Genomic DNA, 26,742 nt, shown 5'->3' with positions numbered 1-26,742 from the left:
TACATTCGCAAAGCTAAAAGACTGAACTCCCGTCAAGCCAGATGGACATTGTTTTTTAATCGTTTTAACTTTGTGTTGTCTTACAGGCCGGGGTCCCAGAACACTAAGCCCGACGCCTTGTCACGTCTGTTTGACCCTGAGCCTACTGCCAAAGAACCTGAGCCCATCCTACCACTGAACCGTGTGGTTGGAGCAGTGACTTGGCAAATAGAATCGGAGGTGAAGCGAGCTAATGGTGAGAACTAGGGTTGTAAACGATAAACCGATGCGACCGGATATTCGGTTCAACAAGTGAGAGATACGGCTGCATCGGTAGCAGCCTCCTCAATCGATACGAATTATCAATGAATTCCTAGATGAATCGGTTACGGAGTCATGGATCGGGTATCGCGAGACTTTGAAGCGGTTGGCGGCATATCTATGGGCGGCATTACACCAGCGTCTCTAAAACAACGCGAGAGCTGAAGCTGACCGTGAAACGCCGTAGCTGGCTAGCTGGTATGAGTTATAAACAAGGGACACGGAACATGGAGGAGGTGGAGGTGGAGAGGCGGGCGCAGCACAGGTAGGCGGCTGCGACGCTGCCGTGTGACCGCAGGCACTCCGCGACCGCACGTGAGAGACGGACGGCTTTGAATGTCAATCGCTTGTGTCTCAACTTGCGCCACAAGAGGCGGCCGCAGCACAGGTAGCGTCCACGACGCTGTCCTGTGACCGCCAGCCAACGATTCAGACAGAGTTTTTTTTTTTTTGTCCATGTCTAAAAATAAATACATTGACATGTGATTTTGTTGTTCTGTTTTTTTTTTTTTTTTTTTGCCAGTGCCATACAGCCATAATGTTTGGGGATATGTGGTATTTTACATATTTGAAAAGAAACTATTGTATTGTCACTTTCATAGAATCGGCTTCTTTATTTTATAAAATATCTACAACAAATATTAACCGTAGAATCGAATCGTATCGTTCTTACACTGTATGGAATCGAATCGAATCGGTCTGTAATTAAAGGATATCGTTTTTGAATCGAATCGGTCTGTGATAAAGGATATCGTTTTTGAATCGAATCGTAACCTTTGTATCTAGATGCATATCGAACCGTTTATCACAAAGAGATGTGCAACCCTAGTGAGAACCCAACACCTAGTGGTTGTCCGGTGAATCGCTTGTTTGTCCCTGTTACTATGCGTCCACAGGTTATCCATTGGGCTCACACCTCGCTACTCACCTGCCATCCGGGTGTCAAAAGAACCATGCACGCCATTTCCCAGAGGTTTTGGTGGCCCTCCATGGAGCGAGAGGTCCGGGAGTATGTGGAGGCATGCCCCGTCTGTGCCCGCAACAAGACCTCCTCCAGAGCACGGATGGGGTTGCTGCAGCCACTCCCCATTCCTACTCGTCCTTGGGCTGAGATCTCTCTGGACTTCGTCACAGGGCTCCCGGTCTCGGAAGGTAACACCACTGTTCTCACAGTGGTGGATAGATTTTCTAAAATGACTCATTTCATTCCTTTGCCCAAGTTGCCCTCTGCCAAAGAGACAGCGGAAGTTATGATGACTCATGTGTTTCGTATCCATGGATTTCCTAAGGATATTGTGTCGGACCGGGGGCCCCAGTTCATCTCTAGATTCTGGAAGGAGTTCTGCAAACTCATTGGAGCCACCGTCAGCCTCACCTCTGGGTACCACTCAGAATCTAACGGCCAGACAGAACGTCTCAACCAAGAGTTGGAAACATGCCTTCGATGTCTGGTGTCCCAGAACCCGGCGTCTTGGAGCAAGAACCTGGTGTGGGTGGAATATGCCCACAACTCCCTCCCCACCTCAGCCACCGGTATGTCACCATTCCAGTGTGTCTTTGGTTACCAGCCCCCTGTCTTCTCTGAGGCAGAAAAGGAGATCACTGTCCCATCAGCTCACGCCATGGTCCGGCGTTGCCACCGCATCTGGGCAGCCGCCCGCAAGGTCCTCCTACGCAGTGTGGACCGCATGAAGAGGGCTGCCGATCGGAGGCGCCGACCTGCACCGGCTTACCAACCTGGCCAGAAAGTCTGGCTCTCTACACGGGACTTGCCTCTCCACGTCGTCTCCAGGAAACTGGCTCCACGGTTCGTGGGTCCATTTCCTGTGTCGAAAGTCATCTGCCCCTCCGCTGTTCGTCTGCGTCTGCCTCGGTCCCCGAGAGTTCACCCAACCTTCCACGTCAGCCGGGTCAAACCAGTTAAGGAGGCCCAGTCTACTCCGTTAAGAAACTTCTTGCTGTGCGCAACAGGGGCTGGGGCAGGCAATTCCTGGTGGACTGGGAAGGTTACGGTCCTGAGGAACGTTCCTGGGTCCCTGCGAGCTTCATTGTAGACCCTGACCTCATCTCTGACTTTTACAGTCACCCTCAGAGGCCTGGTCCGTCAGGAGCCGTCCCTAGAGGGAGGGGTACTGTCATGGCCAAGCGGGCTGGCGGTGTTTAAATGTCTTGTGTCAATGTTATCTTATGGTTTCCTACTTTATTTTGAAATTCTACTCTCCTCTTGTTTCAGGTAACTTGCCCTTCCCCTTGTGTTTTGCCCACCAGTCTGATTGTCTTCCCTGCCCTGATTGTTTCCACCTGTTCCCCATTACCCTGTGTGTGTATATATGGTCTGCGTCTCCCTTTGTCTGTTGCCAGTTCGTCTCGTCTGCTTGTCAGTGAACTAGCGCCACGTCATTGTCGCACCAAGAATTTTCAGCCTTCGTTCCAAGCCCGTCTTGTCAGGTTTTGTACTTTAATTTGCTACTTTGTCAAGCCTTTGGTTTTGTTAGTAGATTTTCTGTTGTACTTTAATCGTGACTTTTTCCTCCTTGTGAGTGATTTTCTGTTGAACTTTAAATAATAAAAGATTTGTTTATTTTCAACTTTGCCTCCTGAGTCGTGCATTTGGGTTCAAGTCCTTGTTCGGTTGTGACAAAGTGTGCAAAGCAGTAATCAAAGCAAAAGGTGGCTACTTTGAAGAACCTAGAATATAAGACATATTTTCAGTTGTTTCACACTTTTCTGTTAAGTATATAATTCCACATGTGTTAATTCATAGTTTTCATGCCTTCAGTGTGAATCTACAATTTTCATAGTCATGAAAATAAAGAACTCTTTGAATGAGAAGGTGTGTCCAAACTTTTGGTCTGTACTGTGTATGTATGTATGTATGTATGTATGTGTGTGTATGTATATGTATATATATATATATATATATATATATATATGAATGATGTGATATATACATAATAGAATTACAAAATAGTGGATGTGACATGTGGAAACACCTGTAGTTGAGAGTCGCCGCTCCTCAGTGCTCGCTTGGCGTTGGCGGCTCCGATGAAGCGGGTGACGAGGGCGGTCCAACCCAGAGAGAACTGGAACTCAATGTTTTCATGGAAATCTGCACAGAGGCTGACGAGGTTGAGGTCGTAGGTGAAGTCGAAGGAGGAGGAAGGTGTGGCTAGCTGCTCGTGGACGGATAGAGACAGCAGAGGACGGACGCTGTCTGAGGACAGAGGACAGGTCATCACATGACATATTTGTAACCGACGGGGAAAGAAAACATGGACAGAGTGAGACGTACCAGTCATATGTCTCTTAGCTTCTTCGATGTCTTTGAGGATACTGACGGAGCAGCGGTGAGACAAAGAGCCGACCATCCTCTCGTCGATGTGTTGTAGCAGCTTCTGGAAACACGAGACAACGAGACCAGCCGTTACTTAAGGATGATTGATTACTTTACCAGGTCTTTCATTTATTGTGTTTTTGTGTTTATTACTGGAGCGCTGAGAAAGCTGAGGTGGAAGGAAAGCTTATCCAGCCAGAACCAAAGGCTACTTCATTACCCAGCATGCTTCTGGCTGGATGTCTTGATGAAATATGACTTTGGTGGCTGACTGTTGGTCCCACATCTTTACAGAGATCCGGCCGCCAAATTCCAACATGGGACGGTCAAAATGCCGAAGACTTCAAAACTGGGGTCCACAAACCAACGGGTGATGTCATCATGACGATGTCCACTTCTTATATACAGTCTATGATGTTTAGAATGATGTGTTCAGGTACAATGGGATTACATAGTGGTAGTAGATCATAGTGAGTCAAGACTGGATGTGCCTAAATTTCCTACAACTAAATGAGGACAAAACTGAGATAATTGTTTTTGGTGCTAAAAAAGAAAGGTTTAAAGTAATTCAACACCTTCACTCTCTGTCCCTGAAAACCGCAAACAAAGCCAGAAACCTTGGGGTTATTATGGATTCTGATTTACATTTCGACAGTCACATTAAATCAGTAACAAAATCAGCCTACTATCACCTAAAAAATGTAGCAAGACTTAGAGGGCTCATGTCAGCTCAAGACTTAGAAAAACTTGTACATGCCTTTATTACTAGTAGGCTAGACTACTGTAACAGTCTCCTTGCAGGTCTTCCAAAAAAAACTGTCAGGCAGCTACAGCTTGTTCAGAACGCTGCTGCTAGAGTTCTTACAAAGACCAAAAAATGTGAGCACATTACACCAATTCTTAAATCCTTACATTGGCTCCCTGTATGTCAGAGGATTGATTTCAAAATCCTCCTGCTCACATATAAATCACTACATGGTCTAGGGCCGAAGTATATCACTGATATGCTCCCACTACATAAGCCTTCTAGACCACTAAGATCTTCTGAGACCAATCTGTTAGTGATTCCCAGAGTAAACAACAATCACGAGAGAGCATCATTTAGTCACTATGCAACAAATGGCTGGAATAAACTTCCTGAAGATGTAAGACTTGCCCCAACTCTGACCACTTTTAAAACTAGACTGAAAACTTTTATGTTCACCATAGCTTTCTGATAAATCTTTTAATGTCTGCACTGTTTTTAATTATTGCAAATATGTTTTTATTCTCCTTGTCTTTCTGTAATGCATTTTAATTGTGCCTTTATTTTCTTTTAATTACATTTTTTTTCACTTTATTGTATGACATGTTATGATGTGAAGCACTTTGAGTCTGCCTTGTGTATGAAATGTGCAATACAAATAAAGTTGCCTTGCCTTGCCTAGTCTCTACCTGTTCCCAGTCTTTGTGATAAACTAGACCACACATTATATGTTAAAGACCCATCCAGACACATTTTAACCCTCTTAGAGTCACAGCGACCCTTCTTTGTCTTTTTTTAGGGGTCACAGAGGTTATTTATGGGGAGATAGCAGGTCAACAATAGATTCCACATATTGTGCATCATCTGAGAGCTGGGAACCTGAACATTAATTTGGGAAGCTGGTCAGCAAGATAAAATAGTTTTCGCCATAAATCAGAAATAATGAAGTAATTCATTTTTGTAAAATAAATTATAAAAGTGTAAAGAGCTTATACAATTGTGATTGAAGCATATGATGACCAACCTCATGCTCTTTTATATGTTGCATAAAACAATTTTCAGGTTTTGTGCTACATTTATATTTCACCACTTGAGAATGAATAAAAATGATCACAAATCCTTCCAAAATACCGCATTAGGACACCGACACTTTGAGGAACACCATCGAAGAAGTTGGTGTCTGTGAGTTGGTGCTTTGTTCAGCCCCCTTCTCGACAACATAGCATGACCGGTAATCTCACTACAGCTCTTAAAGGAGTATGTCTGCTTAGAATGGCAGCAATCCACAGCTCTCCCACGGCTCAAATACTCAGCTATGATTCATATTTTGTTTAACATGTTTTTCCTGATGTGAAATAGAAAAAATAACTCTGAGAAGGGGCTGGAAGCACATTCTGCACCTGGCTTGGCCCTGCCCACCACCACTGCTGACTGGGTTGACTGGTGAAAAAGCAGCACACATCAAGATGGCTTCCATTAGTGGAAACATGGGAGAGATTCAGCCTAACATGTTTGAGCCTCAGTCAGACCCGGATGCACCAAAATCAGCCACTAGCACACATACACAAGAGTGTAGTCCTCTGAACGCGTGGCTTGAAGTTGCTTGGAAACGACTGACTTCTCTGATGGTAAGCGCCTTGTGTCATTTCCTGTTTCTCCGTGATACTGCAGGCTGTTTTTCTCTCTAGCCTAACTCTGTTAATTTAACGTAGTTTCCCTATTCAGCGGCTAACAACTGCTAAATTTAAGCTTAAACACACGCTATTCCTGCTTCAGCAGACACATCGCTCATTTTCTAAGTTGCAAACCCCGAGCAACCGGGAGGCTGGGTGAATGTCCGAAGGAGGCATTGTTCTAAACCGAAGCCCACGGTTAACCACCATGTTCATGTGTCTAATCGATTTTCCCCACTCAGCGACACACCCGCTGAGAAGCCAACTCTGGTCATCGGCAGTGAGACACGTGAAAATAGCGACACCAGCGACTTTAGTCAAATGTGTCCCAGGGGCCAGAGCGGGCGTCATCAAAGCTCAAATGAAACTGTTGGCTAAGGATAAACATAAATACAGTAAGATTGCGATTCACGTCACGGCATTCGGAGGTCACTCAAATTAATGTTGGCCTAGTGTGTGAATATGCAAAAACAATGTTGGACATAGTTTTCTGTGGTCCCCTGCCAAACTTTACTAGTGATGACATGTATAGCTGCATGTCATCTTTCCACCGCTGGCTGTGGAGGTGGTGTCCAGATAACGATGTGGGCTTCATTGACAACTAACAGCCTTTCTTAAGGCTTTCTCCCTCCCTATGAAGTCCACCACATCCCTCCCCTCTACGCCTAGAACTGTCACAACCCGCTGCAACCTGAAATCTCTCTCTCCCTCCGCTCTCTCCTCAACAGTTCTTTCCTCACTTCCATCCACAGAACAGTTCTCCTTAATGGCTACTGAGGAAGCCTCCTCCATCCTGTTGTCCTCACTCTCCTCTTCTTTGGACACTCTCTGTCCCCCAATCTCATGACCTGCGCGATCATCTTCCTCCCCTCCCTGGCTGTCTGAACCTCTGCGAACCAACAGATCAGTGTTGCGAGCGGCAGAGAGAAAATGGAAGAAATCGGGCCAGGATGAGGACCTTGCTCACTACCACCACCTCCTCTCTGACTTCACCTCAACTGTTCGGCAGCTAAATCTGCCTTCTACCTGGCAAATGTAGCGGGGAGGTCTGACTGTCGGAACCGACGTAGCTCACGGGCTCTTCTTCCGGTCGGGAGATTATTTAAGGATGGAACGGAAGCCGGGTACATCCTCTCCCTTTGATTAACCGCGTGACGCGGAAGCTATCGCTACACTAAGTGTAAATAAAGAGCGCACGAAAAAGACATTATTAAAACCATGTGCATGTGTTCCCGTAGAGCCCAGGTCGAGTTCGGTCAGCGTGGATGCCGTAAAGGCACGGCCGTTAATTCCTCTTGGACAAGGTACAGCATGTTGTGTATTTCTATACTCATGTTTGTAATATAGCGTTTGCTAAAATATGCCTCAAGGTGATCTGATATGTATGTATTGTTTATTCTTGCAGGGTCTCATATGTATTTTGACGGTCGCTGTTTTTTCCCATACTCAAATGTAAGCTACTGGGCCCTATTTGTTTAATTTGTTTTGGTAATTTTAGTTGTTTTGTTTCTTTTGTTTTTTTCTTTTGGCATTAAGTTAGGTCGGGCAGGTGCAATGTGTCACTCTGAATAAGGTGTAAACCTAAATCGTAGCCTGGTTGAGCGAGCATCATACACTTGCTGTTATTTTAGTGAGGCCCTCTTGTGCGCTCATAGCTTGGTGGCAGTGTGTGGAACTCTGCATATAGTGTGCCGTGATTTGTGTGTGTGTGCAGTGATATCTTTTGCCCTTTTGGGTCTTAGTCTTTTTTTGCCACATGTGCGTTGGGTCCTAAATATAATTGCAGCCTTTGAACTCCTGTTATACCAGTACTATATAGACTAGTGGCACTAGTGTTTAACGAACTGTCCAGTTTATTGTCTTAACTAGCCTGTGTATATTGCACAGGTTAGGTCTGCCCTGCCTTTGACTAACTGTCCAGCTTATTGTCTTCTAGCCCTGTGTATATTGCACAGGTTAGGTCTGCCACGATCTTGACTAACTGTCCAGCTTATTGTCTTACTAGCCCACGTATATTGCACAGGTTGGCCCTGCCACGACTTTTGACCAATTGTCCAGTTGATTGTCTTAATTAACAAGTGCCGGGTAATGCAATTTGCTACTGTGATGGTTTTAATTAGGATATATCAAATTGTGTTTTTATCAGTTGTTGAAAATAAAAGTTGTCACATTTTTGGAGCCATCGGCCTCTCGTCTTGTTTATTCCGGACTGTACCTGACTCTAAGTGGTGATCTAGGGCCCTAGTTTCATGGCGCAGCGCAGGGCTGCGCAGGGTGGCGGAGCCGGCGCAATGCAAGTTTCGACCCGCGCACGGTCAGTTTGGCAGTTTGGTGGATCACCTGCGCCAAGATGGGTGTGGCGGCGCAGCAGGGGGAGGCGTCACAGATTCAGCTTGGCGTAGCGGAAGTTTCGTGGCAAAAAGCCTCGCCGAGACTGCGCTGAAAGCTCGCCAGCTCCTCCTCGTCTCCCACTCACGCCTTCTTCTCCTCCCTCTTTCCCACTTGCGCGGGTGGGAGTGACGGGAGGTGTGCCTGCGCGAGCCTGCGCGGTGCACGAAACTTGCAAAGACCAGGCGGACACACCCCGTCGGCGTGGCGCAGGTGCGCTGAGAGCTGACTGTGCCTGGTCTACGAAACTAGGGCCCCTAGAGTGCAAATCCATAATGGGTTAGTCCTTATGGCCCTTTTTCATCACTACATAATTGGCGTTGTTGACAGGATCTAGAGGCTGGGTTTCTTTTGTTATGTCTTTGTTTTTTTTCGTTCTTTTTGTGGCCCTGTTAGTATAGGATTGAGTGGGGAAAAAAACAGCGACAGGTCTTGGGCGACAAGGGAACCATGAGCCAGTTTGCTGACATCTCTTTGGACCATCTGGGAAATTAGCGAGGAGGATGGAGGATCTACAGGCCCTTATGGAACAGATGTAGCAGCTCAAAGCAGCTAATGAACAATTGAGAGAGCAGCTGCGGGAACAATCGCAGGTACCAGACCCAGCTGCCGGGTCGTTGACCGCACCACCGATGGTGGCCTCTACCAGCAGCCTGGCAAGTGGAGCCACAAATCCATGTTATGTTTATGTACCTAGAGAATGTAAATGTTCTAAGTTCACGGGGAAAATGTCAGTTGATCTGTTAACAGTAGAGCAATGGGTTGAAGAAGTATGCAGATGTCTGGAGGTTAGGCATTTGCCATTAGCGGAACAGCTGTTGTTTATCACTGACCATCTAGATGGAGGGGCTAAATCTGAGGTTAATTTTCATCCAAGTGCCAACAGAGATACCCCTGATAAAATCTTTGCCATCTTGACTGAAAACTATAGTTGCACTCAGTCCTATGTAGCAGCACAATTACAGTTTTTTCAACGTATTCAGAAAGAGGGGGAATCCTTACGCGCTTATTCGCATGTCCTTGAGTCTTTAATGGATGTCGCCATACGCAAAACGCCTGGGGGTATCCCAAACTCTGATGTCCTTTTGCGCGATCAATTTACTGAACATGTGCTGGATGACAGGTTGTGCAGAGAGTTGAAGCAACGTGTCATCCAAGAACCAGCCATCTCATTTGTTGACCTTCGTGCTGTTGCTATTAGGTGGGCAGAAACAAGTAAGCAGGGGGGTAAAATTAGGCCGCGTGCTTATTCCTGTGATGCATTCTCCCAAGCAGTGGATAGTTTTGAGGCCTGCACCAATATAGTCACCACTGGGGCCAAAGATGAAATAGCTGAAATAAAAGAGTGCCTCCGCAAACAACAAGCTCAGTTAGATACTAGTATGAAGCATTTCACTGTTCAGTTCCCACAGCCTGCTCAGTTCCCACAGCCTGTTAGCCCCCTCAGTTCCCAAGGCCCCCTCAAAATGATACAGTCCCTAATTCAGCTAAGCCTTACCGTTTCCAAGCAGATGGAAAGCCAATTTGCCATCGTTGTAATAGGGGCGGCCATATTGCAAGGTTCTGTAGGGTAAACCTCACCGCCTCAGAAGTGGGGGTGCACAGTCAAGTAGTGGGAGGGGGTCCTGGGGGGTTTTTCAAGCTCACCAGAAGATGAAAGGGAAGGCCCCTCTCGACTTATTGGAAATTGCCCAGTCGTAGAAGTCAGCATGGGAGGTGTCACGGTACCCTGCCTTCTTGATACCGGGTCAATGGTCACCACAATCAGGGAAAGTTTCTTTGTGGAACACTTCGAGTCAAAAGTTGTCGGGTTGCTAAAAAGATGTCATTGGCTACGTCTGAAAGCCGCAAATGGACTTAAAATCCCTTATAAGGGATATATGGAGCTTGACGTTACAGTTTTAGGTAGGACTCTGACAAGAATGGGTGTCTTGGTTGTAGAGGACCCCCAAGGTGAGCACATGAAACAGCAGCAGGCCATGCCTGGTCTCTTAGGAATGAACATCATTGGCCGCTGTTATCGGCTGCTTTTTGAACAGTCTTGTCTTTTTGAGTCACCTGTCCTCCAAGCTGCCAGTAAGGAGTGGAAGGAATCTCTTTCCACGTGCCAGCGTATTGAAGCCTTGAACACACAGGGTTACTTGGGAAAAGCCAAAATTCATTGCCAAGCTGTCCGTGTCCCTGCTGGTTCCTTGAAGTGGATACACACTACCTGCCCCTCTGCAGCCAACCTAACACTGCCATCAGTCCTTCTTGAACCCCTGGCAGCAGGAAATCACCTTCCAGCAGGTGTTCTTGTGTCATCAGCCCTTCTTTTCGTCCATCAGGGCACTGTTGAAATTCCTGTCGTTAATGTCGGCATTGAAGATGTTTGGCTGCAACCCCTCACACAGCTAGGCGAGTTGCATGTGGTCGACCCGGGGCAGACGAAGAGCTCCGTCCTCCTTGAGGAGACAGAGGACCACAGTATCATAGCTGTGGTTCAAAAGGTGACTGCAGCTTGTTCCCCCTGCCTGGATCTTTCCTGTCTGTCATGGTCTAACCTTTCGTCTGAACAGATGCAACAAGGATGAGGCCTTTTGCAGAAGTACAGCACAGTTTTCAGTCAGGGAGAGGGAGACCTGGGATGTACTATGCTGGTGGAGCATTAAATTCCTTTAGTGGATGACGCCCCGGTGCGGCAGCGCTACCGCAGACTCCCGCCATCACAGTATGAACAGGTCAAAACCCACATTCAGGAACTGTTGGACAGGAATGTTGTGCATCCAAGCTGTAGCCCATACTCTTCTCCAATTGTGGTAGTTTTTAAAAAAACTGGAGAAATTAGATTGTGTGTGGACTACCGTCTGCTTAATGCCAAGACAAGGAAGGATGCATACCCTCTCCCGCGAATCAAGGAATCGTTGGATGCCCTGACAGGCGCTCAATGGTTTTCAACATTGGACCTTGCAAGTGGGTACAATCAAGTCCCTGTGGCAGAGAAGGACAAGTCAAAGACCAGGTCTTTTTGTACACCTTTTGGCCTCTTCGAATTTAATCGAATGCCATTTGGCCTTTGTAATGCCCCCAGCACCTTTCAAAGGTTAATGGAGAGGATCTTTGGAGACCAGAGCTTCCAGTCCTTATTGCTGTACTTGGATGACATTCTAATTTTTTCTTCATCCTTTGACCAGCATCTTCAACGTCTTGACCTGGTTCTGGCTCGTCTCCAAGAACACAATCTGAAATTGAAACAGCAAAAATGTCACTTTTTCCAATCAGAGGTTAAATACTTGGGCCATGTGATTTCAGCAGCTGGCGTTGCCACTGATCCCTCTAAGATCAGTGCAGCGGCTGAATGGGTACGACCTACTACATGCACTGAGCTACAATCCTTCCTGGGATTTGCTTCCTACTATCGCCGTTTTGTGGAGGGATTTGCTGAATACGCCGCCCCACTCCACAGATTGGTAGCTTTAATGGAGGGCACCAAGAAGAAAAACAAAGCCCGTGGTAAAAGTATCATAGGCGACGGTTGGAGTGATGAGTGTGAAAGTGCATTTCAAACACTCAAGGGGCTACTTGTGAGTGCACCAGTTCTTGGATATGCTGATTTCACTAAACCATTTGTCCTCGAAATAGATGCCAGTCATGCTGGACTTGTTATCTCAGGATCAAGAGGGAAAAAGACGGCCTATTGCTTTTGCAAGCAGGGGCCTCCGACCCACAGAAAGAAATATGTCCAACTACAGCTCCAGGAAGCTGGAATTCCTAGCCTTGAAATGGGCAGTGACTCAACAATTTCGGGAGTATCTGTTAGGAAATAAATTTGTAGTGTTCACTGATAACAACCCTCTCAGCAAAACTGGGAGAAATGGAACAACGGTGGGCATCGGAGCTGGCAGTCTTTGATTTCGAAAGACACCAGAGCCAGTGGGATGAAGACACCAGAGCCTCATCCCACTCCTCCGTTCTCATTCACCTATCTGCTGCATTCGACACAGTCAACCACCAAATCCTCCTCTCCACCCTGGCTGAACTTGGCATCACTGACTCTGCTCTAACCTGGTTCACATCATACCTGAAAAATCAAACCTTTCACGTCACATGACATGGAACGGGTGTCCCTCAAGGCTCAGTATTAGGACCGCTTCTGTTCTCATTATACACCAGATCACTAGGCTCTGTAATCACATCACATGGATTCTCCTACCATTGTGATGCAGATGACACCCAGCTATTCCTCTCTTTTCCCCCAACCTCTGACACTCACATTGCAACTCGCATCACGGACTGTCTGGCAGACATCTCCGCCTGGAAAACTGCGCATCACCTCAAGCTTAACCTGAATAAAACCAAACTCCTCTTCATCCCGGGGAAAGACTGCCCTCGCGAGGACATAACAGTATCGTCTTTGTCAACTGCGAGGAACCTGGGTGTAATCCTCGATGACCAACTATCCTGCACCCCCAACATCACTGCTGTGGCCCGATCCTGCAGATTTGCCCTCTACAATATCCGCAGGATCCGGAGTTTCCCCACAAAGGATGCAACGCAACTCCTGGTCCAAGCACTGGTCATCTCCCGCCTTGACTACTGCAACTCTCTCCTGGCTGGACTCCCAGCCTCTGCGACTAAACCATTGCAGCGTGTCCAGAACACTGCAGCACACCTTGTCTTCAATCTACCCAAATTCTTAAAATGTCACCAGAACCAGGAAATTGTGCTCGCTCTAACGAGATCCTGCCGAAGGTCTACCATTCCGAGTCCAGCGCAGCCATACTTTACCTGTAACTTGAATATATACTATATCTGTGAACTGAAGATATATCCATTTCATCCTTGGGCTTCCAACAAAAGATTAGGGTTAATAATCTTAAAATTAGAACAGGTGCCAGAGCTTTCCGTCATCAAGCTCCTCTTCTCTGGAACCATCTTCTGGTTCTTGTTCGGGAGGCAGACACTGTTCCCACATTTGAGAATAGGCTTAAAACTTTTCTCTTTGACAACGCTTCTCGTTAGGGCTGGCTCAGGTTTGCCCTGAGCCAGCTCTTAGTTAAGCTGCTATAGGCCTAGACTGTCGGGGGATTTATTTATAGTGACACACTGAGTCTCTCTCTCTCTCTCCCTCTCTCGCTCTCCCTCTGTGTATGTTCCCCTGGAGTCCCTGTGCTTTCTTGCCTAGCAGGTCTCCATGGACCGTAGTAGAACCTGATCCGGACTGCACCGATGATATGGTCTTATTTGACTCTTACCGCCAGTATTTTTAAGGTGGCTGACTATTGATTAAAGTAATTGACTAAAATTGGCATCTCTACTGTTACTAACTTGACTACTCCTGGGATCACTCCCGGGAGTCTGGCTATGCTTTCTGGTCCAGCAGAGTCCGCTGCGGTCCTGACCGATGCAGACCGCTAACTGGCCTGACGCTGGAAACACCATATAGTTGCTCCACCTTCCTGCTGTGTGACTGCTCAACTACTGCTTTTTGGTCTACGGCGACATGGTTGGGATGTGTTGGGGAATTAGCAGGAGCAGATTTGGTTATTAATAGATAAGTATTAATATCAATAGAATTATTGACATTCCTCACCCCCTAGCCTGTTACGAATACCCTGGGGTCACACACACCCTGGCGCTCCTCAAACAGTGGTTCTGGTGGGCCGCCATGAAGAGGAATACCAGGGAGTTTGTCACAGCCTGTCAGGTCTGCCCTCAGAATAAGAGTCTCCACCAAGCCCCAGCTGGTCTGCTTCCCCCTTTGCCAGTTCCTAAGCGACCTTGGTCCCACATCTCCCTGGACTTTGTCATTGGACTTCCACCCTCAGATGGTAACACTGTCGTACTCACTGTGGTTGACCGTTTCTCCAAAACTGCTCATTTCATACCAATACCCAAGTTACACTCTGCTAAACATACTGCTGAACTCATGTTGCAACATATATTTCATCTGCACGGCCTCCCCAGAGATGTTGTTTCTGACCGGGGGCCCCAATTCACCTCTTGTTTTTGGGTTTGAGTTTTGCAGTCTCCTTGGTGCCTCTGTCAGCTTATCTTCTGGCTTCCTCCCACAGTCCAACAGCCAAACTGAGAGGATGAATCAGGAGATGGAGACAGCTCTGCGATGCCTCTCATCCCGCAACCCTTCTTCCTGGTCCAAACAGCTGCTGTTGGTAGAATATGCCCACAACACCCTCCCAAGCTCTGCTACCGGACTCTCCCCCCTCTAGTGCTCCAAGAGGTATCAACCACCACTCTTTCCCATAAAAAACAGGGACCAGGGTTCCTTCAGTCCAGGTCTTCATATGCAGATGCTACTGCACTTGGCTTCAGGCCTACTCCACTCTCCTTCACACCTCTGACGGTATCAGAGAGACGCCAATCGACATCCCACCCCTGCTCCTCACTACACCCCTGGTCAGAAAGTATGGCTTTCAACCCGAGACCTGCCACTAAGGGTGGAATCCAGGAAGCTGGCTCCACGGTTCATGGGCCTCTTTCCCATCGAGTCATCAACCCGGCTGCTGTCCGCCTCCGCCTACCTCGCTCCATGAAGGTCCATCCCACGTTCCATGTCTCCCGACTTAAACCTGTAAGGGAGAGTCGACTCCAGCCGCCCTCCAGGGGCCCACCTCCCCCCGGCTCATTAGGGGCACTCCTGCCTACACCGTCAGAAGCCTCCTCAAGTCCCGTCGGCGTGGGAGGGGCTATCAGTACCTGGTAGACTGGGAGGGATATGGTCCTGAAGAGCGCTCCTGGGTCCCTGCTGGGGATCCATCCCTCATCAGGGACTTCCGCTGCAGCAACCCTGATCAGCTTGGTGGGACATTGGGAGCCGTCCCTACAGGGGAGGGTCCTGTCACGGGGTCACCTGCTTAGGGACTGTTTTTTTACCTGTGTTCATCTGCCCATCACTAACTCTCCTTTCATTGCAGATCTTGCCACCCTTATCTGCCCTGCAATCACCTCATTCCCTTCATCTGTGCTTCCCTGCCCACTTCCACACCTGGCCCTCATTATCCTCATCAGCCTCCCATGCAGTCTCCCATTCATTTACAACCCATTCTCATTCACCCTCTGTCAGATCGTCATGCCACATGCCCTGCTCTCGTCCTGACGGTTTTTGCCCTGCCTGAGACTTTACCTAGACTTCTGCTAGAGGTTGTTTGGCCTCTCTCCCTTAGTTTAGTTTTGTTTCCTTTATTTGCCTTGTTTATTTATTTTTGCTATTTTTAAATACATTTTGATTTTTTTTCTCTCTCTGAATTTGTGCTTTTGGGTCCAGTGTTTTCTGAGACATCTGGTTACATCTGTTGTGATTTGACACTATATATCAAATTTAATGAATTGCAGTTACCATTTTTTATTTCTCTAGGTTTGTTGTTAGCTTGTACATGTGTGACACAATGTTAGTCATTGTGAAACATACAGTAATATCTAACTGGATTTTTTGGGGCTTTTGTGCGCTGGAGGTTTCAAGTTTTTTTGTTTACTTTGGTGTGTGGTCTATGAGTTGTAGACTGGACCTTGTGACACCAGTACGGCTGGCAAGTCAACATGGACCTATAGAGACTGATGAGTGGTTTGTCAATCATGGACCCCACAGCCTGGACAAAGTTTGCCGTCTATACAAACAACAGGACAATGCTTGCCTGATGACACACCACCAACATCTGTATAAAAGGCTCTTCTCAAAACTGAAGAATTGTCAGTCTCTTGATCCAGCATAGTGAAAGTCGTCTGTCCCTATTTGGCTGAATAGTTTTGCTGCACTGCCTGTTGGTGACGCGGTCTGTCTTGACACACTGTTTGTGAGGGCTTTGACTTATTAGATTTAGTCTGTTTAGTCTTTCTATAGCGACTGCTAGCCTGTTTTGGACTCCTTCCTTAATAAAGTACTCAAAGCTCTGTTAGGAGTAATATTCTTATTTCTCACTATGAAATCATGCACTGATTTCCACCACAGGGTCAGAGTCACCGTTGCTGTATGTTTTGGACGCCTAATGTAGCTCACCCAGGAGACATTGGAATCTCACCCACACTAACTTTGCATGACACAAATCAAGGTCAGATGTTTTACGGGACAAAAATATAAAACGCACACAAAAAGTTGAGTGGAAAGGACCTTTTATACAGAGGTAGAGAACTGCAATACTCACAGTTTTGTAGAGCTCCAGAGTTTCTTGTGTTGGGTTGAAATCGGCTCTGAACTCCTCTGCCAGAAGAGGAAGTGAGCGGATCTGGTCTGACAGTGCTGTGGCCACCTGAGGATCCACACAACATCTGTCACACACGGGCCGATGTGCCCATTCAATCTGCTGGGGCTTGTGGTTTGTTCTCAAATGTTCTGACAAGATTGGCTGCTTCCACACATTTGTGGATGGAGGTTGGTAGAATGGTGCTGAACTTAGCAGCAGAGCATCAATCCCTTTGACCAACATATGTGATGAGTTTATCACACACTTATTTGCAGAAATATAGGCATTGTTTGACTTGCAGCAGGATTGTTGGCTAGCTTTTTTTCGAACCGCAGAATTCGAACCAGGGTCGGCTGCATACATGCGTACATGGCATGCACTCTAACCACTAGACCACTTGCGTGCTGGTGAACTGTCCTGAACTGTGAGGCTCGTTAAAGTGTTACCGTGGCAACTAACTCGCGCGTGCAACTTACTATCTCGCACGTGCAAGTTATTATCTCGCACATGCGACTTACTGTATATCGCACGTGAGAGTTATTATCTTGCGAGTGCGACTTACTATCTCCCACGTGCAAGTTATTATCTCGCACATGCGACTTACTGTATATCGCACGTGTGAGTTATTATCTTGCGAGTGCGACTTACTATCTCGCGAGTGCAAGTCGTGCGAGATAGTAAAATGAAAACCATGTACAGCTATGCTTCTTAGTATTTCTTTGTGATGCATACCTAAATGAAAGAAAAACCTGATGAGGTGGTCTCAATCCATGATAATAGGCCTGCATTTAACCGACTTCGACTGCTTTGGTTTTCCACTTTCACAAATGTATGGTGTTCGGGCACGCGCGACTTACTGTAACTTACTATATCGCACATGCAAACGAATTTCCCGAACGATTTGATATGATTTTGGTGTTTCTGCAGTAAATATTTTGAAGACAGTTGCAAGTTTAACACGGGGGTCCCCTCTCTGCTTCTCTCAGAAAATGTTGTATTGGAGTCAATGAGGAGAAAAGACAGACGTGGCTGCACTTAGAGGCTGCTAATTCAAATTCTAAATTGTAAATCTCACTGATTTTTTGATCACATTGTGAGAGACAGGACAAGTTTGTCTACAAAATTGGAAAATATCACGTGTGTAGAGTGTAAATTGTAGCCGGGAGGGGTTTGGAAAGAGAAAAAATCTGAAGTTTTTTAAGGTGCTCTCCCACTCTACTTGACTCCTACTGACTGCTCCTGTCCACCAATCAGAGTGCACCTGCTGTCACGCTTCTCAAGATCAAAGCCACAGCCTCTGTCTGTGTGACTCTGTAAACCCTGTCAGATTTCTCTGAATTTTGGCTCAACGCACCCTCCAAACAAAAGCTTCCCACACTCACACCGAAACTCCTATCGCCAAAATGTTTGCACCGTTTCATAGCTGTAGGGGCCAGTGCTCGGTGTGATTGCCCCATGGCCCTAATGACTACAGACAAAATAAAAATAGAATCATACTTATTGTAAGTGTATATATCTATTGAAGCAAAATTTTCATTACTTCTTGTTTTACCGAAAAAACTGGTGTTATAAAATAAAAAATTTCATGTGAAACAATTGCACTCTTTTCTTTTTTAGAAAATATTGATTTGTGTGAAGTCACTCAAATGTTCAATCTGTAAAGATGAAAAGTGTCTAACTTGTGTATTGGTGTTTGAAGTAAGTGTTTTTCCTGTGTATTCTGAGTGACAGTGTGTACTGTACATCTACACAACAGTCACACAGATACTGTACATCTACACAACACTCACACTGATACTATACATCTACACAACAGTCATACTGATACTGTACATCTACACAACAGTCATACTGATACTGTATATCTACACAACAGTAGTCACACTGATACTGTACATCCACACAACAGTCACACTGATACTGTACATCTACACAACAGCAGTCACACTGATACTGTACATCCACACAACAGTCACACTGATACTGTACATCTTCACAACAGTCACACTGATACTGTACATCTACACAACAACAGTCATACTGATACTGTACATCTACACAACAGCAGCCTCAAGCAGTAAAGGAGTACAAGATGGAAGAGCAGGGCCAGATCAGATAACTGAGCCATATCAGCCCAATCCAAAAGAAATAGCAGTTCAAAAACTTGCAAACAGAACCCTACATTTCCAAGAGAAATGGTTTAAAGAATTTCCTTGTCCTTGGATTCATTACAGTCATAGTGTGAATGGAGTCCTGTGCTTTTACTGTGTAAAAGCATTTCAACTTGACAAGTCTTCACTGGCGAAAAACACTGATTCAGCATTTGTCTCTGCTGGGTTCAGAAATTGGAAAAAGGCTTTGGAGAAATGTATAGATCATACAAAAAGAAAGTCTCATAAGCTTGCAGTTACTACACATTGTCAAAAAGCAAATCCAATTAATTCTCAGCTTTCTAGTGCATTGGCAGCATCACAGGCTCCATGCTGTTCGAGTGGCTTAATTCACATTCTCATGATTACACAAGCCCTAAAATCCAAAGTGAGATGTTGAGCATAATGGCAAACTACATTGTCAGAGGTATAGCCACTGAAATCAGATCACAACCACAGTTGCAATACTCCCATCATTATTGATGGAACACAGGACATTACTGGAATCAATCTGTCTTCGCTACGTTGACCACAACCTAATTCCTCATGAAGTATTTGTTGGTTTAGATGAAGTGTCACTCAGAACTGGACAAAACCTAGCAAATGTAGCCAAAGATGTGCTGCTTCGTCTCAATCTGTCTCTCGATGTGCTCCGGGGACAGACATATGATGCAGCAGCAAATATGTCTGGAAAATATGCTGGTGCACAGGCCTATCTTACACAAGCACAACCACTGGCACTGTCCGTACACTGTGGTCCTCACTGTGTTAATTTGATAACACAGGCAACTTGTGCAGCCTCATCTGTCCTCCGTGATGCACTGCAGTGGGTCCATGAATTGGGGCATCTGTTTGGACTTTCAGGAAAGTTCAAGACCATTTTCTGCAACATTGCCACATCTGAACATGGATCATTTACCACACTGAAGCCACTGTGTCCTACACGGTGGACTGTGCGTGTCGCAGCAGTCCATTCAGTCCTCAAACAGTATGAGGCAGTGTTGCTCAGTTTGGAGGAGATGGCTTCAACCGGTGGCTCCGAAACAGCTACGAAGGCAAATGGACTCCTTGACAGATTCCAGAAAGGGAACACAGTGCTGGGACTCCATCTTGCTTTGGAAGTTCTTGAGGAAATGGAATGCCTCAACAAATCATTACAAAAGCAAACCATCACAGTTGCAGGCATGCAGGTTGGAGTAGATTATGTCAAGACAGCTCTGCAAGAGAAAAGAACAGAGGGAAGATTACAACAGATCTTTGACAGTGCAACAGAGCTGGTCACCTCACTCAACATCAGCCCAATCGAAATGCCTTGTATGCGCAGGCCACCGAAACGCCTAGCTGGTAAAGCTGCAGCACATGCCCCAGCAGCTTCTGTTGATTACTTCAGAAGGGAGTTCTTCAAGATGCTTGACACAGCAGATGTGCAATTCAGAGAGCGGTTCCATCAAACAAGCCTTGAAGTTCTTCAGAAGTTGGAGAATGTGCTTGTAACTGGAAAATGTGATGCCATTGTGGACCAGTATCCAGAGATTAACAGGAGGATATTGGATGTGCAGTTAGCCATGTTCAAGTCAAAGAACACCTACATATCAAGCACAGAAGCTGCAGACATCCTGAGGGGCATGCAGCCTGAAGTCAGAGTTCTTTTTGATCAGGTGGAGGTCCTTGTGAGGCTGTTGTTGGTTGTTCCAACATCGTCTGCTGAAGCTGAGAGGAGCTTCAGCGCACTGAGGAGGTTAAAGACCTGGCTTCGCTACTGCATGAAGCAGAAACGCCTTTACAATGTGGCAGTTTGTCACATACATCAAGAAAGGGTTGATGCCTTGGACAGGAAGAAACTCTGCCAGGAATTTATCTCTGCCAATGATCGCAGACAACATGTGTTTGGAAGCTTTGGATGAGTTCATTATGTTGACCCTTCTGTGGTCTTGCTGTTCAATTTTCATTTAGGCTACATAAAAAATAGGATTTTCAATGGTTCTCTGTTACACGCATTTCAAATAAAATGTAATACTTGACTACTTACACTGAATTATGGACATTTTATTCAATTTATCCCCACCTGTGATGCCAGTTTGACCTGCCCACCACTGGGTGGTGCTATGTAAATTAGGTCTGTTTACCATATATTCCAAAAATAAGTTAACTAACAAGGTGAAACACAGAATTGGGTGATAATGTTTTGCTACATGCTTTACAGCCAGTCAAACCAAAGAACGGAACAGTAAACTTAAACGTAGCAACAGAAAACTGGAAGAACTACTAGAAAAGACAGTGAAGTAGAGTTTTATTAAAAATACTTGTGTCCCTCCCACCTCTGAAATCAAAATTTCATCCTTGCCGGGCAGCAGAAGCTGGCTATGGGGAGGTTGAATGTCACCTCTCTCTGGGAGACGGAGCCGGAGCTTGTGCGGGAGGTGGAGTGCTACCAGTTAGATCTGGTGGGGCTTACCCCTACGCACAGCATCAGCTCTGGAACCGTTCTCCTGGATAGGGGTGGGTGTGGGGATACTCACAAATCCTAGACTAAGTGCCGCTGTGTTGGAGTTTGGAGTGGGAAAACTCTGACTGTTGTTTGTGCATATAAACCAAACCGCAGTTCGGAGTATTCGGCCTTCTCGGTGACCCTGAATGGAGTCTTGCATGGGGCTCCAGTAGGGGACTCCATAGTTCTGTTGGGAGACTTCAACACGCACATGGGCAATGATAGAGAAACCTGGAACAGCGTGATTGGGAGGAACAGCCTCCCTGATCTGAATCCGAGTGGTCGTTTGTTATTGGACTTCTGTGCTCGTCATGGACTGTCCATAACGAACACCCTGTTCCTTCCGTTGCCGAAGCTGCGGCAGTGAGCTGTGGCCTAAAGGTCTTAAGTGCCTCAAGGGGCGGTAACACCGGTGGTCAAGGAGTTATTCCGGGATATGTTATCTCGGAAGACACTGGAGGCAGTTGCAAGGTACCGACAGGCCCGAAGGGCTGCAGCCTTTGCCGTGAGGGTGGCAAAGCAGTGGGTGTGGGAAGAGTCCGGAGTAGCCATGGAGAAGGACTTACAGTACAGTCAGCACCAAGGTGCTTCTGGAAAACTGTCCGGCACCTCAGAAGGGGGATACGGGCAACCATCCAAACTGTATACAGTAAGGATGGGACACTGTTGACCTCAACTGAGGAGGTAATCGGGCGGTGGAAGGAGCACTTTGAGGAACTCCTGAATCCGACCGACACACCCTCTCAGTAGAGGCAGAGTTGGAAGCTGATGGAGGATCATCATAATTTTCCCTGGTGGGAGTCACTGAGGTAGTCAAACAACTCCTCAGTGGCAAAGCACCAGGGATTGATGAGATACGTCCAGAAATGTTGAAGGCTTTGGTGGTGGAGGGGCTTTCTTGGATGACACGGCTCTTCAACATTGCGTGGAAGCTCGGGACAGTGCCTAAGGACTGGCAGACTGGGGTGGTGGTCCCCCTGTTCCAAAAGGGGGACCAGAGAGTGTACGTACCAATTACAGGGGTATCACAGTCTTTGTGGTCTTGGAGAAGGCATATGACCGGGTCCCCGGGATATTTTGTTGGAGGTGCTGCGGGAGTATGGGGTGAAGGGTTCACTTCTTAGGGCCATCCAATCTCTGTCACACTTCGTCACCAATCCTGTTTATGATATTCATGGACAGGATATCAAGGCGTCGGGGGGAGGAGGGTTTACAGTTCGGTCGCTGTGGATCGCATCACTGCTTTTTGCAGATGATGTGGTCCTGCTGGCATCATCGGTCTGTGACCTCCAGCACTCACTGGATCGATTCGCAGCTAAATGTGAAGCGGTTGGGATGAGGATTAGCACCTCTAAATCTGAGGCCATGGTGATCAGCAGGAAACCGGTGGATTTCTCGCTCCGGGTAGGGAATGAGTCCTTACCCCAAGTGAAGGAGTTCAAGTACCTCGGGGTCTTGTTCACGAGTGAGGGGACAATGCAACGTGAGATTGGCCGGAGAATCGGAGCAGCGGGGGCGGTATTGCATTCCCTGTACCGCTCTGTTGTGACGAAATGAGAGCTGAGCCGGAAAGGCAAAGCTCTCGATCTACCAGTGAATCTTTGTTCCTACCCTCAGCTATGGTCATGAGGGATGGGTCATGACCGAAAGAACTAGATCGCGGGTACAAGCGGCCGAAATGAGTTTCCTCAGGCTGGCGTCTCCCTTAGAGGTAGGGTGAGAAGCTCCGTGAAGGACTCAGAGTAGAGCCCCTGCTCATTTGCGTCGAATGGAGACATTTGAGGTGGTTCGGGCATCTGGTAAGGATGCCCCTTGGGCGCCTCCCTAGGTAAGTGTTTCAGGCGCCAGTTGGGAGGAGGCCACGGGGAAGACCTAGGACTAGGTGGAGAGATTATAACTCCACACCGGCCTGGGAATGCCTAGGGATCCCCCAGAGTTGGCTGATGTTGCCCGGGAAAGGGAAGTTTGGGGTCCCCTGCTAAAGCTGTTGCCCCCGCGACTGGACACCGGATAAGCAGTAGATGATGAGATAAAACATACATTGTCAGTGTCTACATGGAGTTTAGTCTAATTCTGGCCACCTTCCAATAAAGGCCTAGGCCGCGATGCGCTTGAGAAATCGCCTATATTCGAGGATTTACGGTATTTTTATATTGTGCAAATCAACTTCCAGTGTCTGTCAGCTGTGGAGTGTAAACCCTCAGCAGGAGGATTTCTTCACCTTGGCAGTGACATCATCAGTCAGAGTCTTGATCCTCTCTTTGACGTTGTTGGTCAGACGGTTAATCTGTCCTCGGACGAAGTCCAGCCGGTCCCGCTGATCCTCTCGCTCCTCCAGGCAACAGATCCTGTCAGAGGTCAATGGTCAAAGTCAGATGATTTTTTGTAAATGAGTGGCTCCTTTAGTTAAAGATAAAGCAAGTGAAGTGAGTTTTTCTGACTTCCTGTCAGCGGAGGCGATGTTGATGGCGTCCATTACAGCTCTGATGGCCTCAGTGATTTGCCACGCTCTCACTGTGTGCTGCTCAAACTTCGTCTTCACTGCTGACTGAGAGATGAACTCCTGCGGGGTCAAAGGTCATTTACAGTCGCATCTCATTGTTCACTTAAGTTATCTTTGGTCAACATTACAGTTTTTTCTGATAGCTTAACGACAGCGGTCACAACTGCAGCTACATATGTAAAACTCTAACACAGTCTGCATCACCAACACTCACCTGAACTAAACATCACATCAGCTGCTAAACAGACTCAGTGCACACTTTGAACAATTATCATGGAGACAACACACTCTCACTCAGAACACACTGAGAGGAAAAACTAACATCATTCACCAACACACAAGTTACACACTTTTCATCTTTATTTATTTAAAGGTGCTATTGACAACATTGATAACATCTAGCCACTAGATGTCGCACTCCCCCCTTCTATTGCATTCACGTCACAACCCAGAGGTTGCTGGAAGCGATTGCGCCCTCAATGGGTTGCCAGTTCATTAGCTAGCTAGCTTTAAGGATATCTTACCGGTCAAGAAGGAAAGTAGCCACCTCCGCGTGGCTTTTCAGTTCTTGAAACTCCCTCAGCTGACTCCGACGATCAAAAGGTGAACCAACGCTCACTCTGGTCTCGCTCCTCCTTTTGTCACTTAGCACTTGGGACTGGTACCGAAACGCTGCCCGCTTACCGTCAAACTCCATTTGACGCACACCCCATTTTTCTGTTAGTTTTCTCCACACTAACTGGCAACCCCAAAGACTCCTGACTACGCAGAGATACCAAAGTCGTTGGTATCACGTGGTATCATGATTCTATTGGCTCAAAGCCTTGCTAGAAGCCGCAGCAACACATTACACATCTACACAGAGGTAAACAACACATTAATTACGGACCGACAAAAACAAATGATTTAAATGATTAATTCACATTTTCACAAGAACTGATACTTTTGATTCTGCACCTTTCTAAAAGCTCTGTGGATGTTTTTTTTTAATTAATCTTTTCCATAAAAATGTTACCAATATGACCTTTAAAGAAAAGAGTGAAATTATTTTACATGAACATCCATCCATCCATCCATCCATTGTCTACCGCTTATCCTGTATTCAGGGTCGCGGGGGGGCTGGAGCCGATCCCAGCTATCATTGGGCGAAGGCTTTTACATGAACATTTTTATTTTATAACATACCAGTATTTTTTTTAGGTAAAACAAGAATGAATGAATATCAGCAGTTTTTTTCAATAGATATACAGTGTTTCCCACACATTGACGAGACTATGGCGCACTCCCAGGGCCCTAGTTTCGTAGACCAGGCGCCGACAGGGTGTGTCCCCGACCAGGCCCCGACGGGGTGTGTCCGCCTGGACTTTGCAAGTTTCGTGCACCGTGCAGGCACTCTTCCCGTTACTCCCTCCCACGCAAGTGGGAAAGAGGGAGGAGAAGAAGGCGTGAGTGGGAGACGAGGAGGAGACAAGGTGTTGAGTTGGATTAACACAGCCGATTCAGATCTTCACCAATCAAATGAGCTCCTCTCCTCACCTTTAATGCGCCAGGCGAGGTGCAGTTCAAGTTTCTTCACTTGACAACCCAATGACAGAAGCAGCGCCGCCGCTCCCACCACACACATCATGCGCTGTGCGTGCATATAGTCATAATAATTATAATGCCGATATTATATCCCTATAGAAATTGTAGGCACTTTTTAGGCATGTCTATCACAAAACAGGGTCAGGGCGCACAGCAGAAGACATAATAGTGGCGAGACCCCGGTGCCTGCACGAGCCGGCCGGGCCATTCATCATCATCATCACCGTCTTCATCATCTGCACTCCACAGCTGCACCGGATTCCCCATCCAACACCAGAACGGTGGGACACCAGGACCTCGCATGCCGCTTAGACCAGCTGCAGCCGCGGTTCCAGCTCGTGGCAAAGTTGCGCGTTTCTGGTCCAAGTTTCAGATGTGTTAATTCAGTCAGGCTGAGTTTCCGTTACGCATGCCATCCGCCTTTGATCTGACATCAGATGTGACGGGACAATCTATATAGATATAAATTCACGTGTTAATTCAATTAGTTGCATTAAGTAGTGTTTGTTGTGATTATTTATTGCATGTAAATGTGCCTGAAACTGTGGAAACCTGCCTGAGAGGTCTTGGTGACATGTGCGCACTGCGCGCCGGTGAGCCAAACTGCCCCTCTGCCAGCTTTAATTCGCCTTGCGCCAAGAGTAGGAGCTGGCGGGCTTTCGGCGCAGTCTCGGTGAGGCTTTTTGCCACGAAACTTCCGCTGCGCCAAGCTGAATCTGTGACGCCTCCCCCCTGCTGCGATCCAAAAAACTGCCAAACTGACTGTGCACAAGGCTGCGCTGATCGAAACTTGCATTTCGCCAGCTCCGCCACCCTGCGCTGCTCCACGAAACATAGTCTAATTCAGGCCGCCATAGTCGCCATGTTCGCCCAAAATTATTTCATCAAGGCTTAGGGGGGTTTAGCTCAGGAGGTAGAGCAGGTTGGCTGGCAACCGCAAGATTGCCAGTTCGATCCCCGGCTCCTCCTAGCTGAGTGCCTGGTGTCCCTGAGCAAGACACCTCAGCCTAATTGCTCCTGACGAGCTGGCTGTCGCCCTGCGTGGTTGACTCCGCCGTCGGTGTGTGAATGTGTGAATGAATGGGTGAATGTCAATGTCATTGTTGTAAAGCGCTTTGGACAAAAACGCTATATAAATGAGGCCATTTACCAAGGCAAATGGACTTAACTAGCGGCTCTGATGACAGGCCTAAACAGTAGGGCAGCCGTGCTTATTATAAGGGGAAATCCTCGCGGCTGGTTTGGCTCATCAACGTTCTGTTTTCCCCCGCCGCCTTCCACCGTTGTCATGGCAAGGCGTCCCCCGTGCCTCCCCCCCTCAGCTGGCGAGATTGACAGTGCGTGCGCATATAGCCCCGTTCACACATATCGCTACTCGCCCATCGCCCCTCGCTTTCTCG

The 26,742-nt window shown here is 47.0% G+C and overlaps 1 protein-coding gene across 5 annotated transcripts in view; it reads right to left on the bottom strand.

Annotated features, from left to right (window-relative positions):
* The window catches only part of LOC311012026 (mitofusin-1-like), an 87,703-nt gene that overhangs the window by 9,136 nt on the left and 51,825 nt on the right, over nucleotides 1-26,742 (bottom strand). For 4 of the 5 annotated variants that reach the window (XM_084007299.1, XM_084007301.1, XM_084007302.1 and 1 more), the window contains 5 exons: nucleotides 23,697-23,818; nucleotides 23,477-23,603; nucleotides 16,579-16,683; nucleotides 3,593-3,695; nucleotides 3,294-3,514 (listed from right to left, as the gene is read on the bottom strand). In XM_084007299.1, the coding sequence (XP_083863425.1) occupies nucleotides 3,294-3,514; nucleotides 3,593-3,695; nucleotides 16,579-16,683; nucleotides 23,477-23,603; nucleotides 23,697-23,818 (678 nt within the window). The remainder of the gene's footprint in view (nucleotides 1-3,293; nucleotides 3,515-3,592; nucleotides 3,696-16,578; nucleotides 16,684-23,476; nucleotides 23,604-23,696; nucleotides 23,819-26,742) is intronic. The other variant, XM_084007300.1, reaches the window with a different exon arrangement.

The sequence above is a fragment of the Eutrigla gurnardus genome (genome assembly GCF_963514095.1).
Source record: "Eutrigla gurnardus genome assembly, chromosome: 4".
Taxonomy (NCBI): domain Eukaryota; kingdom Metazoa; phylum Chordata; class Actinopteri; order Perciformes; family Triglidae; genus Eutrigla; species Eutrigla gurnardus.
This window is presented reverse-complemented; position numbering and strand designations above follow the sequence as displayed.